This window comes from Mytilus galloprovincialis, chromosome 1 (assembly GCF_965363235.1).
Source record: "Mytilus galloprovincialis chromosome 1, xbMytGall1.hap1.1, whole genome shotgun sequence".
NCBI lineage: Eukaryota > Metazoa > Mollusca > Bivalvia > Mytilida > Mytilidae > Mytilus > Mytilus galloprovincialis.
Window position 1 is genome coordinate 130101360 of NC_134838.1, and position 15770 is coordinate 130117129.

The 15770-nt window shown below is 33.7% G+C and overlaps 2 protein-coding genes across 3 annotated transcripts in view; one reads left to right on the forward strand and one right to left on the reverse strand.

Annotated features, from left to right (window-relative positions):
* The window catches only part of LOC143059535 (mucolipin-3-like), a 55643-nt gene extending 47291 nt beyond the window's left edge, over positions 1-8352 (reverse strand). The window contains exons 1-2 of the mRNA XM_076233056.1: positions 8153-8352; positions 1138-1454 (exon numbers count right to left, since the gene is read on the reverse strand). Of these exons, the coding sequence (XP_076089171.1) occupies positions 1138-1454; positions 8153-8267 (432 nt within the window). The 5' untranslated portion in view covers positions 8268-8352. The remainder of the gene's footprint in view (positions 1-1137; positions 1455-8152) is intronic.
* A 187-nt stretch (positions 8353-8539) lies between these two features.
* The window catches only part of LOC143059553 (proteasome adapter and scaffold protein ECM29-like), a 118281-nt gene continuing 111050 nt past the window's right edge, over positions 8540-15770 (forward strand). Inside the window, exons 1-2 of one of the 2 annotated variants that reach the window (XM_076233082.1) lie at positions 8540-8635; positions 14072-14202. In XM_076233082.1, coding sequence (XP_076089197.1) covers positions 8620-8635; positions 14072-14202 — 147 coding nt within the window. In that variant the 5' untranslated portion in view covers positions 8540-8619. The remainder of the gene's footprint in view (positions 8636-14071; positions 14203-15770) is intronic. The other variant, XM_076233076.1, reaches the window with a different exon arrangement.

Below are 15770 nucleotides of genomic sequence, written 5' to 3' on the forward strand. Positions count from 1 at the left end.
TCAGGGGCAGCAACCCAACAACCAATTGACCGATGCATCTGAAAATATCAGGGCAGATAGATCTTGACCTGATAAACAATTTATCCCATGTCAGATTTCCTCAAAATGCTTTGGTTTTTGAGTTACAAGCCAAAAACTGCATTTTACCCCTATGTTCTATTTTTAGCCGTGGCGGCCATCTTGGTTGGTTGACCAAGTCACGCCACACATTTTTTAAACTAGATACCCCAAAGATGATTGTGGCCAAGTTTGGATTAATTTGGCCCAGTAGTTTCAGAGGAGAAGATTTTTGTAAAAGTTAACGACGACGGACGACAACGGACGACGACGGACGACGGACGACGGACGCAAAGTGATGGGAAAAGCTCACTTGGCCCTTCGGGCCAGGTGAGCTAAAAAGGTCTGTATAACTATGATTTTCAACAATTTATCAAAGTCATTAGCCTGTAATTTCGGCAAAAATTAGCCTAGCAAAACAAAACTTAAAATTGATGTGTTACTCATCATGGTTAAATCACATACCAAAAATCCTCTCAATATCTGAAAGAGTTTAGAAAAAAAGTCTGTATAACTGTGATTTTCAACAATTTATCAAAGTCCAAAGCCCATAATTTCGGCAAAAATTGGCAGAGCGGAACAAAACTTAAACTTGATCTGTAACTCATCATGGTTAACTCACATACCAAAAATCAGCCCAATATCTGAAGACGTTTAGAAAAAAACTCTGTATAATGGCATGGTTTGTTGGGGAATGACAGAATGATGGAATTACTGAATTTCGGAATTATGGAAATAGGGAATTACGGAAATACGGAATTTCGGATAAGGGTAAAACTATATGGCACCAACAACTTCCTTGCGGGCCATAAAAAACAGTGAATAATCTTAGAACAGTACTTTGAGTGACAGTCTTCATGGTCTTAGGTTTTTTTGTTAGTTTTTTTTATCTCCATGTCAATATGATGAGCCTTTTTCAGTTTGCAATGTTTATATTATGTTGTTCAATCTTCAACTAGTTCAAGCACCAAGAAATGCACCTACATGTGGCATAACCTTTTTAGTTAATAATGTTAGTTTCCACAGACATTTTCTTGCTATTCTATTTGTTCATGAAGTTATAAATGAAGATACACCAACCTGTACTGTCACAATAATAACTTTCACTATCTGTAATGTAAGTTTCCAAGGAAATTTTTTCCTGGCTACTATTTTTTCATGTGGTCCCATAAAAAAAAACTTCAGCTCTCTTCTGAGCTTATCCTCCAGATATGGTGTAGAAGGAGATCGTAATAGAGGTTTTGATGGATTTGGACCATGCCGAGACTGTCCAATATTTTCATTATTTTCTGGCGGAGAATTAATACTTTGATTTTCATTATTTTCTTGTTTCTGATAACTAACTGGATTCTCATCATTATCAGGTGTTAACCTTTCTCCGGGAAAGTCTGTCATTTCTGTAAAGAAAATCAAAGCGCTGTAAGCACTGTAGGCAGTTAACCAAAAACCAAGGCAAACATAACAAGAGGCTGTCACAACGACAGCAAACCGGATTTATTAACATTTATTTGTCTCCTGGCAATATCACAATAACCATAACTGATGAACGGTGAAAGTGAAAAACGTCAATATCAAATTTGACCTGCATTTTATCATCAGTATCAACATATTAAAATTTGAAAGAGCTTAGGTTGAATGATTCATGAGTAAATGCAACAACATGAATGGAAACGCCATTTTTTTTATCTTTCAAGAACCATAACTCCTGAACGGTAAAAGTCAAAATCGACATTATTGAACTTGACCTCCATTTTGTCATCAGTAACAACATATTAAAATTTGAAAAGCTTTGGTTGAACAGTTCATGAGTAAATGCACGGACACGACTGGAAACGCCATTTTTCAATCTTTCAAGAACCATAACTCCTGAACGGTAAAAGTCAAAATCGTCATTCTTGAATTTGACCTCCATTTTGTCATCAGTAACGTGTTGTTTATTCTTTAGTTTTCTATGTTGTGTCGTGTGTACTATTGTTTTTCTGTTTGTCTTTTTTATTTTTAGCCATGGCGTTGTCAGTTTGTTTTAGATTTATGAGTTTGACTGTCCCTTTGGTATCTTTCGTCCCTCTTTTTTTAACAACATATTAAAATTTGAGAAGCTTTGATTGAACAGTTCATGCGTAAATGCACGGACACGACTGGAAACGCCATTTTTCAATCTTTCAAGAACCATAACTCCTGAACGGTAAAAGTCAAAATCGTCATTCTTGAACTTGACCTCCATTTTTTCATCAGTAACAACATATTAAAATTTGGGAAGCTTTGGTTGAACAGTTCATGCGTAAATGCACGGACACGACTGGAAACGCCATTTTTCAATCTTTCAAGAACCATAACTCCTTAACGGTAAAAGTAAAAATCGTCATTCTTGAACTTGACCTTCATTTTGTTGTCAGTAACAACATATTAAAATTTTAAAAGCTTTGGATGCACGGTTCATGAGAAAATGCACGGACAACATTTGGTGCCGCCCGGCCGCCCGACCGACCGCCGTACATCCCCAAATCAATAACCGACACTTTTGTCACAAAAATCCGGTTAATTATGAAAACTGTGGCAATGTTGATTCAACTTTTTTTTTTAAAGATTTAAAAGAACAAACATTAAAATTCATATATAATTGTACATTTATGTTCATTTAATGAATTAATCATTAAGGCAAATAATTCATATTTTATCAAGGTTTTCAATAGCAACGCAAATGACCACAAATGGTCATGAGTCTTTCATGATTCAGCAGTGGTACAAATTTGCAATGATTGCAGTTCTTCTAGTTGATCCTAATTGTTCGTATTAGTTGACTGTTAGTAGTTCAAGTTGACTTTAGTACGAGCTTGTAAAAGTATGAATGGACTTGCTTCCCTGGAAAGAAAACGGAGTTTGTGTTGTACAGTACAAAAGTTATGAGACACAAATCAGACAAATGTTTACTACTACAGGGATCAATGGTGAGGTCTGACTGACCTGTCCATAGTAAATGTAAATGACTCCCACCTTCGCCCCAAGTCCATGATGTCTCAGTTTGGAATATAATGACAGGTGTTAGGGTCTTGCAAAGTGATATGCATATATGTCGCCTATGAGATTGACCGTGTATGTCATTCAATCTTTTTTGAAATGACAAACAGGAAGGAATATGGTTTAGGTGTTGGTATCTCAATCTTTTACAAGTTCTCAAAACACACACAAGAGGGTGTGGGGTGACCCTAGGGACTACCCCTATTTTTCATTTGATTTTTTATATTGTCCCATACATGAATATATATGGTTTATGGGTGGGGATCTCGACCGTTATCAAGTTTTCAAACAGGAGGGGGTGGGGGACCCCAGTGACTTCCCCTATATTTCATTTGATTTGTTATATTGTCCAACACATGAATATGTATGGTTGAGGGGTGGGGATCTCATCTGTTTCTAAGTTATCAAACAGGAGTTGGTAGGGTGACCCTAAGGACTCTCCCTATATTTCATTTGATTAGTTCTCATACATGAATATATATGGTTTAATTTAAAGGTGGGGATCTCGACTGTTTCCAATTTCTCAATCAGGTGACTGCAGGGACTCCCCCTATATTTCATTTAATTTAGAGTTGGGGATCCCAACTGTTTCAAAGTTCTTAAACATGAGGGGTAGGGTGACCACAGGGACTTCCCCTATATTTCATTTGATTTGTTATATATATAGTCTTATACATGAGTATATATCATTTATATGGTTAAGAGACGATGATCTCGAATTTTTCCAAGTTCTCAAACAGGAGGGTGTACAGTGACCATAGGGACCCCCTTATAATTCATTTGATTTTTAATATTGTCCCATACATACATATATATTGTTTAAGATTGTGGATCTCGACCGTTATAAATTCTCAAACAGAAAGGGGTAGTCAGAGTGGCCCAACGAACTCCACCTATATTTCATATGATTTGTTATATTGTCCCATACATAAATATATATGGTTTAGGGGTGAGGATCTTGACCATTACCAAGTTTTGGTCTTTTTGGTCTCTTGTGGATAGCTGTCTCATTGGCAATCATACCACATCTTTTTTTTTTATATAAGAAACTTCCAGCTATTTTATCTGACCTATCAAAATTGTGAAGAAAAAAATACCCCTTGAAATTGCAGTAATATGTTTAACTTGAAAAGCATTTAACATTCATTACCAACATTTATCACTGATAAAAAAAATTATACTGTTTCCAGGAACATATATATTGTTAGATAAACTGTTCCCAGCTGTCACATTGTATTGGATTTTGACATTAAAATTGGTGTACAAAACATTTTCTGCTTTTTCTTTCTTTTACATATATCTTTTGGTTTTAAATTCTAGTGTTTATATTTATTTACCAGGCATAGATGTATTTTCACCTGTCTGGATTCTTTTAGTTGATAGCCAAAACCCGGGATTACCCTTATCCACTTCCGGAATCGCATCCGATATTGTAATCTCGCGGCAGCCATTTTGTTTTCAATGTTGTTTTTGACAGATAGTGAGATACGATTTTACTCGGATTTACACATTATTTATCGGCGATTTTCTGTATAAAGCTAGCGGTTGAACAAATTGAACATCGCTGTCATGAATGGTAATGATGAAAATAAGTTTGAGATCGTTTATTAGGAAACTTCGGTAAAAATGTTTGCAAAGTTATTTTTTTTATTTTCTTTCAAGGTCCGTCGGGCGTAGCTAGTAACCAAGTAAAAAGTCCGACTTGCAAAAGTGGAAGGTCGCAGACCTCGGACCACCGCTAATTTGAACCCATGCGTCCAAATTGAAAAGATACGAAAATTTCGTCTTCTAATTCAAAATTGCCGCCAACGGCGTGATCAGTTGAACTTATATTAATAGACTACTGACGTATATATACGTAGTTGACTACGCAGTGGTCTCGCTAGCCCAAAATAGAAGGGCGCTGCGCCCTGGGTGCCCTCAGCTGCGCCCTGGGTGCCTTCATCCGCGCCCTTCTGCCCTGACGTCTTTTTCCAAAATTATCTTGTGCCGTTTTGGTAAAATTTTGTTACAATGATAAAGACTTCAAAGGTGTTAATAACTAGGTAATTTAATTAGGACAATGTATCTTTTTGTCATACTTTTCATGAATGTGTCAGCGAGTTTAGCTTGGGTCGGCATTTTTGATCTCCAAGTCACAATGGAAGAGCGTATATAAAGGAAGACCTTCATGACTTTAGAATTGAATTTAAGTCATCATACCTGCCAACTTTTCAAAATACCCATGGGGGTTTTATATGCAAAATCGCACTTATAGTCCTTTAAAACCTTCAAGGGGGCCTTCAGATACATTTCAATGTGTTTTTTTTTTGCTTCTTCATACTTTAACAAGCCCATTGCCATTGTAAAATTAATGTTTTGTTTAAGATAATGGACAAAATTTGCTCTTTCGAAATTTTCATTTGGAAGCCTCCATGGGGGAAATCCCCCGCAAATAGTGACAGTTGGTAGGTATGAGTCATCAAAATAAAACTATGCCTTTACAGAAATGCCTTCCATCTCAACTTGTTAGCGACAAGCACAGTTTATAATTAACCCAAACGTGGTGGAAATTGATTTTGGAGTTACTTCCCCTGTTTTAGCTTATTACAAATTTGTGCTCTAAAAATATTATCTAGTACCAAAAAAAGGAATAAATTACCAATTGAATATATAATAACATAATAATGTTACTTTAAAGATATTAACTGTCTTTGAACATATTAAAAAATATATATTGCAATTTCTACTTGATAATTATACTTTTAGCAATCCATGTTCTAAACATTGTTAAATTAGTAATGCTCTTTGTTTGTTAACAAATGATGTATTCAAAGCTATAATTCCTATATAGATAAAAAAAAGAAAAAAAAAGAAAACACATATTCTTTGATAATGGGTAGAGTGAAGATGAACTGTAAAAACACAATATGTTGATGAAGATGTACTATATCAGTCATAACTACACAAACAATGAAATAAAGACTATAGTTGAAAAGCATCTTTATTTAAAAAAAAAAACATATACAGTAAAAAAAAAAAGAGATTCGTTAACTCGTGATACACACAGAAACGTAGACAAAAAAATTAGCAGTGCCTTTTCTTATCATAAAAAGTGCCCTGCCCTCCACTGGCACCCTGCCCCTTTTGATTTCTAGCTAGAGCACTGACTACGTATTGATGACAAACAATATTCCTACGACTTTTGTAATTTGGGACATTTTAACTACTTGTCTTTAGAGATTTTCGGCGATTAAATATTTCATACATTTGTTCTTTGACATCTTAGCCAAAAGCTCAGGGGATAATAAACTACATAAGGATTCCTAATGTGCTCTACTTCCTATGTGCAACTTCAAAACTTTTGGGAAAATCGACGATCATTTAAGGTTTTTCTGGTCATATTTTTTGTAATCCAGAATGAAAAGTATGAAAAAACTGTCCAATAAGTTATAAATAACATAGTAGCCAGCTAGATGATAACAAAGGCACGTATTTCAGCATTTATTGGGTAGCACACAAATCCAGGGCGCTCGCATAAGGCAGCTTAACTGCCTAAAAATATCTTAATGAATAATATGTATAAAAGAAAATGCTATATAACATAGAATAATATAGATAAATGGTAGCAATTTAACAACTGAAATAAACCAAAATAAAGGGTACATTACATCCTTAAATAATAGACAATCACCCATCTCACATTAGAATCTACATATATATATATTGTAATGGGAGTGTTATAGATACATCTAATATCAAGGTAATGGGACTGTATACAAAATAAATGAATATGAATGTACAGTAGTTGCAGAACAAATTGTTTGAAAAGGTTATACCGGTAAGTATTTTTATTTCAAAACAGGTAATTTGTATTATATTGTGAAAAAAAACTTTGTTGGTTTTATGTTTATTGTTATTTTGGTCTTGTCTTATGATGTTTAAGATTTGGAAAATTATTTAGTCAAGGATTTCGGTACCAGAATTTACTTGAAAATTTAACTAAATTCTTTGGTTTTGAAGTTCGATTGTACCTATAGAAAACTTACATCAGACAAAACACCACATCCTAAATTTTAAGGATATATTGTTTATCCTGCCTGGAAACTTAGAAATGATCGTAGTAAATTTATCAATCTTTCAAATAAACTTATTCTGAAAGGCTACTAATTCAACACTGTTATTAGATCTTTGATGAACGTTTTTATTGGTTTTAATAATGATTTTGTTATCAGTAAACTAAAAGCAAACTTAATTCTAGATTTGTAATTGCCAGCAATAACTGACAGTGGCACCCTTTCCCCAATGCCAGCTAGGGTAACAGCAATGCAACCATTTTGAAAATGCCAAAGTCAAAGAGCGCATCTGCACTAGTCCAAATAATTATGACGTCTTGAAAGGCTATTATAATTTTTTTCTTTGACGCCTTACTTCGAAGTAAGGCGTCAAAGAAAAAAATTATAATAGCCTTTCAAGACGTCATAATTATTTGCGAAGTAAGGCGTCAAAGAAAAAAATTATAATAGCCTTTCAAGACGTCATAATTATTTGGACTTAGTAAGGCGTCAAAGAAAAAAATTATAATAGCCTTTCAAGACGTCATAATTATTTGGACTACATCTGCACATGTACATGTACATGTACATATATGCACTTTCATGGATCTACAATCTGTCGTTTTACAAATTTACATTGGTACAAGTCGACTTTTAATGGCTCATTTTGTACAAGTTGACGTGGTACGAGTTAACTTGCTTCCTTTAACATGTTTATGTTTAACATCTACTTTTATTCTTCACATAACTTTTTTTTTACTAACCTGTTATCATATTTCTGAAGTAGAAATTTAACAAACGGTTGTTGAAATGATAAGGAAAATGTGTACTAAAATCCCTTATTTTCACTTTCAGATACCTTATGACAAATGATAAATATTTATACTATCACATGTTATGGTTTTCAAATTTTGTGTAATCTAACTTGAAGTTACTGAGAATCAGTCAACTCCTTGCACTGTTGAGGATCATTTAAAGGAAATTTCCCTAATTGTGTGCAGGCAAATGACATGAATGACAGAATTGAAATTACATATCTATACCTTGAACTTTTTTCAACTTTTCTGAGATTGCTCTTGTGCGAATTTCTTCTTCTTCGCTATAATTTTCTGAATCTCTTTCAGTTGGAGAAATCTGAAAACTTTTCTGACTCGTCATTGGAGTTTGTAGGTGCTGACATTATCTAAAAAGGAAGTTTTTTTAAGGTTTGATAGTGATAGGTGTTTGACAGTAAGTCAGCTGATTTATATTGTCGTAAAATTTATAAACGGATTCTTTTCTCTAATCGATAGATTATAATATTATTTTTTAACATATTCAATACATATATAAAAGTTATTAAAAACATTTTTCATGATAGAAAACAAAACATTTTTATGTTTTTGTTTAGTTTATATTGTCGTAAATACTCTTACCAAAAATCAATTAATTTACTGGTTCTGTCTTACACGTAGAGCAAGCAAGTTAATAACTACAGAATGTCGGTACCAGTCATTTAAATTTCGGCAGGATGACAGACGAAAGTAGTATGCTATTTTTCTAATTTTAATCTTAATTAATTACAAAATACGACCCAAACTCTTCTACTAGAAAAAGAGAGAAAAACGGACAAAATCTTAGATTTTTTTCTATGTTAGAGTGATTTTTATGTTTTTCTAAGTGTAAATAAAAATTGTAATGGCTAAAACAAGGAAAAAATACCGAACGTCAAGGAAAATTCAAAACGTAAGATCCCTTATTAAATGGCAAAATCAAAGGCTTAAACACATCAGACGAGTTGAACAATACTGTATTATAAAGCAAATTCTAGTTGAATAATTAGAAAATCATGATTGTTGTTTAAATTGCTTTGATGTAAATACTGCATGTATTAAGCTTGGTATGATTATAAATTGAAGATTTTAAATGAAAAACACAAAAGATAATAGTTTTTACTGTGACAGCTTGAAAAAAAAACCGTCAGAATCTCACTTTATTTTGAAACATTAATGATATAAAGTTATAGCAATACACTAACCAAAACATGATTAAGAGTTATTCAAAACAACAACAAAAAAATTTGACAGAATCTCACTTTATTTAGAAACTGCATGATTAATTTTTTTTAACAATACACAATCCAAAACATGATTAAGATTTATTCAACACACAAAAAAGCGTGAACAGACCCGGATTCCTCAACTCCAATCTTAATTGACTAGGATTGTCAGTCTTCCAATCAAAGCTTAGTTGTTTTCTCAAGGCACTCTGGCTTCCTCCTACCATAGAAACTAACCGCCACGAAAAAGTCTAAAATTAGCAAAATCAATCAATCAGAAGGGGACGGATATGTAGGTTCCTATTATAGTTACCATAATTTTGTCTAATTTTCCTATCAAATTAGATTTATCATCAGGTTTATACTTATTGGAGCCATATACAGGTTCTACATATTGACCAGGGAGAAGGATTTGCGTATCCTTCCAGAGCAGGTGTATTTTTTCAATGTACATGTATGAGGCACATGCTTTCATGATAAGTTCTTCATTTCTTTCTGTTTCTTAGTTTGAATTCAATATGAAGTCTTCTGAAAATTTTCAGCACTCAACATATTTTATCATGAACAAGACAACAACAACAAAATTATTCTTTCAGATGTCTTTAGTGCTTATAACATTAAACATTAAGTGCACAAAGCAACTAGAATTTAAAATGTCAAATGCTTTATCCAATGTAAAAATATTTTGTCCATTGAATGACTCTAATGATGTTAAAATGATACAAAAATATGAACTCTCAAGCAGAGACCATAAGTCTACAAAAATATGAACTCTCAAGCAGAGACCATAAGTCTACAAACATATGAACTCTCAAGCAGAGACCATAAGTCTACAAAAATATGAACTCTCAAGCAGAGACCATAAGTCTACAAACATATGAACTCTCAAGCAGAGACCATAAGTCTACAAACATATGAACTCTCAAGCAGAGACCATTTATAAGTCTACAAAAATATGAACTCTCAAGCAGAGACCATAAGTCTACAAACATATGAACTCTCAAGCAGAGACCATAAGTCTACAAACATATGAACTCTCAAGCAGAGACCATAAGTCTACAAACATATGAACTCTCAAGCAGAGACCATAAGTCTACAAACATATGAACTCTCAAGCAGAGACCATAAGTCTACAAAAATATGAACTCTTAAGCAGAGACCATAAGTCTACAAAAATATGAACTCTTAAGCAGAGACCATAAGTCTACAAAAATATGAACTCTCAAGCAGAGACCATTTATAAGTCTACAAAAATATGAACTCTTAAGCAGAGACCATTTATAAGTCTACAAAAATATGAACTCTCAAGCAGAGACCATTTATAAGTCTACAAAAATATGAACTCTCAAGCAGAGACCATTTATAAGTCTACAAAAATATGAACTCTTAAGCAGAGACCATTTATAAGTCTACAAAAATATGAACTCTTAAGCAGAGACCATTTATAAGTCTACAAACATATGAACTCTCAAGCAGAGACCATAAGTCTACAAAAATATGAACTCTCAAGCAGAGACCATAAGTCTACAAACATGAACTCTCAAGCAGAGACCATTTATAAGTCTACAAAAATATGAACTCTCAAGCAGAGACCATTTATAAGTCTACAAAAATATGAACTCTCAAGCAGAGACCATAAGTCTACAAACATATGAACTCTCAAGCAGAGACCATAAGTCTACAAAAATATGAACTCTCAAGCAGAGACCATAAGTCTACAAAAATATGAACTCTCAAGCAGAGACCATAAGTCTACAAACATATGAACTCTCAAGCAGAGACCATAAGTCTACAAAAATATGAACTCTCAAGCAGAGACCATAAGTCTACAAACATATGAACTCTCAAGCAGAGACCATAAGTCTACAAACATATGAACTCTCAAGCAGAGACCATTTATAAGTCTACAAAAATATGAACTCTCAAGCAGAGACCATAAGTCTACAAACATATGAACTCTCAAGCAGAGACCATAAGTCTACAAAAATATGAACTCTCAAGCAGAGACCATAAGTCTACAAAAATATGAACTCTCAAGCAGAGATCATAAGTCTACAAACATATGAACTCTCAAGCAGAGACCATAAGTCTACAAAAATATGAACTCTCAAGCAGAGACCATAAGTCTACAAACATATGAACTCTCAAGCAGAGACCGTAAGTCTACAAACATATGAACTCTCAAGCAGAGACCATTTATAAGTCTACAAAAATATGAACTCTCAAGCAGAGACCATAAGTCTACAAACATATGAACTCTCAAGCAGAGACCATAAGTCTACAAAAATATGAACTCTCAAGCAGAGACCATAAGTCTACAAAAATATGAACTCTCAAGCAGAGACCATAAGTCTACAAACATATGAACTCTCAAGCAGAGACCATAAGTCTACAAAAATATGAACTCTCAAGCAGAGACCATAAGTCTACAAACATATGAACTCTCAAGCAGAGACCATAAGTCTACAAACATATGAACTCTCAAGCAGAGACCATTTATAAGTCTACAAAAATATGAACTCTCAAGCAGAGACCATAAGTCTACAAACATATGAACTCTCAAGCAGAGACCATTTATAAGTCTACAAAAATATGAACTCTCAAGCAGAGACCATTTATAAGTCTACAAAAATATGAACTCTCAAGCAGAGACCATTTATAAGTCTACAAAAATATGAACTCTTAAGCAGAGACCATAAGTCTTTTTTTGTTTCTTCAGAAATTTTCATTATGATAAAAATGTATTTTCAATTTTGGACTTGTCTAAGTTAGAAAATGACAAACTTGATAAGGTCAATATATATTTCTTAAAACAAGATGAAAACACTTCAAATGACTTTGAAAAGTCCTACATTTAAGTTACATCATCTTTGACAATAACAAAAATTCTAAGAATCTACAAATGTGATCTGACTGAACCATTTTTTCTCACAGGTAAAATATTCACTTAAAGAAGTCAATATTCATAAAATTTTGATTAATATGAAGAATAAAAATCATATTTTTAGCTCACCTGGCCCGAAGGGCCAAGTGAGCTTTTCTCATCACTTGGCGTCCGTCGTCCGTCGTCGTCCGTCATCGTTAACTTTTACAAAAATCTTCTCCTCTGGAACTACTGGGCCAAATCAAACCAAACTTGGCCACAATCATCATTGGGGTATCTAGTTTAAAAAATGTGTGGCGTGACCCGGTCAACCAACCAAGATGGCCGCCACGGCTAAAAATAGAACATAGGGGTAAAATGCAGTTTTTGGCTTATAACTCAAAAACCAAAGCATTTAGAGCAAATCTGACATGGGGTAAAAATGTTTATCAGGTCAAGATCTATCTGCCCTGAAATTTTCAGATGAATCGGTCAATCGGTTGTTGGGTTGCTGCCCCTGAATTGGTAATTTTGAAGAAATTTTGCTGTTTTTGGTTATTATCTTGAATATTATTATAGTTAGAGATAAACTGTAAACAGCAATAATGTTCAGCAAAGTAAGATCTACAAATAAGTCAACATGACCAAAATGGTCAGTTGACCCGTTTAGGAGTTATTGCCCTTTATAGTCAATTTTTAACCATTTTTCGTTAATTAAAGTAATCTTTTACAAAAATCTTCTCCTCTGAAACTACTTGGCCAAATTAATCCAAACTTGGCCACAATCATCTTTGGGGTATCTAGTTTAAAAAATGTGTGGCGTGACCTGGTCAACCAACCAAGATGGCCGCCATGGCTAAAAATAGAACAAAGGGGTAAAATGCAGTTTTTGGCTTATAACTCAAAAACCAAAGCATTTTGAGGAAATCTGACAGGGGATAAAAATGTTTATCAGGTCAAGATCTATCTGCTCTAAAATTTTCAGATGAATCGGTCAATCGGTTGTTGGGTTGCTGCCCCTGAATTGGTAATTTTGAGGAAATTTTACTGTTTTTGGTTATTATCTTGAATATTATTATAGATAGAGATAAACTGTAAACAGCAATAATGTTCAGCAAAGTAAGATCTACAAATAAGTCAACATGACCAAAATGGTCAGTTGAACCGTTTAGGAGTTATTGCCCTTTATAGTCAATTTTTAACCATTTTTCGTAAATTAAAGTTATCTTTTACAAAAATCTTCTCCTCTGAAACTACTTGGCCAAATTAATCCAAACTTGGCCACAATCATCTTTGGGGTATCTAGTTTAAAAAATGTGTGGCTTGACCTGGTCAACCAACCAAGATGGCCGCCACCGCTAAAAATAGAACATAGGGGTAAAATGCAGTTTTTGGCTTATAACTCAAAAACCAAAGCATTTTGAGGAAATCTGACAGGGGATAAAAATGTTTATCAGGTCAAGAACTATCTGCCCTGAAATTTTCAGATGAATCGGTCAATCGGTTGTTGGGTTGCTGCCCCTGAATTGGTAATTTTGAAGAAATTTTGCTGTTTTTGGTTATTATCTTGAATATTATTATAGTTAGAGATAAACTGTAAACAGCAATAATGTTCAGCAAAGTAAGATCTACAAATAAGTCAACATGACCTAAATGGTCAATTGACCCCTTAAGGAGTTATTGCCCTTTATAGTCAATTTTTAACAATTTTCATTAATTTGGTAAATTTATGTAAATTTTTACCAAATATAGTTCTCTGTTACTAATGGGCAAAGTTCATGATAGATATAATTGTAAGAAGCAAAATCGTTCAGTAAAGTAAGAACTTCAAACACATCACCATCACCAAAATACAATTTTGTCATGAATCCATTTGTGTCCTTTGTTTAATATGCACATAGACCAAGGTGAGCGACACAGGCTCTTTAGAGCCTCTAGTTTTGACAGTTGTCTCAATGGCTATCATACCAAATTACCTGATTGTTACTTTATATCATATTAATCAAAAATATCTAACTGTAAGTATCTATTGACAAATGAATTTCATGCATCTGAATTCAGGTTTGATTGAGAGAGTGTTTTTGAGAATAGGATCAGCAGAAACAGATGACCAGCTTCAGACAGCTTTAGCTAAATTTTTAACTCCAGTAATACTTAAGTTAAACAGTGGGGATGAGGCAGTTAGGAAGAAGGTCAGTGTCTATTAATAGAATTATATCATTCAAAGTTATAAATGTGTGTATGGTAAACTACAACACTGAGATAGTTACCCATTGACATAATTAAACACCCTAGCCCTAGGACATCTACAGTTAACAATCCAGATAATGAAGATATACATGTATATGTAGTAAAGTGAGTGAACATGCTATGCTCAAATTACACTAAATTGACAAATTTAAAATTATTTATACTATCCAAGATTTGCAGTAACCTTCATGCAAATGTCATGTTAGATACTTCAATTGTTTATTGAATGGTTCTATCTTGCTGTAATGGACTGATTGGTTCTTTATTAAATATTATAAGCCATTCATTGAGTTTGTCTTCAAAGAATGAAATATTGGTTAGTATAATGCAAGTTCTGTAACTGGTAAGGTCAAATATTTGTAGATGTACAAATGTAGATGTAACCATACAATATAAAACACTAATTTTCATGCTATATTGAAGACCCATTGGTGACCTTTCAAATGTTTTCTGTTCTTTGGTCGGATTGTTGTCTCTTTGACATATTCCCCATTTCCATTCTCAATTTAATTTTTATGCAGTTAAGCTGCATTATGCGAGCACCCTAGATTTGTGTTCTACCCAATAAATCCTGAAATACTTGCCATTGTTATTATCTAGCTTGCTGCTATGTTATATATAACTAATTGAACACTTTTTTAATACTTTTTATTCTGGATTACAAAAAAAATGACCAGAAAAACCTCAAATGATCGTCGATTTATCCAAAAGTTTTATAGTTACACATAGGAAGTAGTGCTTATCAAGAATCCTTGTGTAGTTCATTATGACTTGTGCTTTTAGCTAAGATGTCAAAGAACAATTGTATGAAATATTTAATCGCCGAAAATCTCTTAAGACAAGTAAAGTCGTAGGAATATTGTTTGTCATCAATACGTAGTACAACTACGTCAGTAGTCTATTATATAAGTTCAACTGTTCATGCTGTTGGCGGCAATTTCAAATTAGAAAAAGAAATTTTCGTAGCTTTTCAATTTGGAGGCAGGTGTGCAAATTAGCGGTGGTCCGAGACCTTCACTTTTGCAAGCGGAATTTCGACTAGGATAGTTGGTTTCTAGCTACGCCCGACGTAGTCGCCTTCCATTTGAAAGAAAATAAGAAATTACTTTGCAAACCTTTTCACCATGTTCACCAAAGTCTCCAATTAAATGAGCTAAAAACTTATATTTATCATTATTATTCATGACGGCGATGTTCATTTTGTTCAACCGCTAGCTTTATACAGAAAATCGCCGACAAATATTGTATAAATTCGAGTAAAATCGTATCTGATTGACAAAAGCAACATTGTAAACACATAACAATGGCGGCCGTGAAGACAAAATTTTACAAAATCGGATCCGATTCCGGAAGCGGATAAGGGTAATTCCGGGTTTGGCGATCATTTACAAAATAAATGAAAATTGGAACTGTTCATAAACTTTGGTCTTCAATTGAAAGCAATATTAAAGATGTCCGCCGTGGTGGTATAAAAGCTCGTCTAATTACAGGAACTTACGTTCTCCAGTCC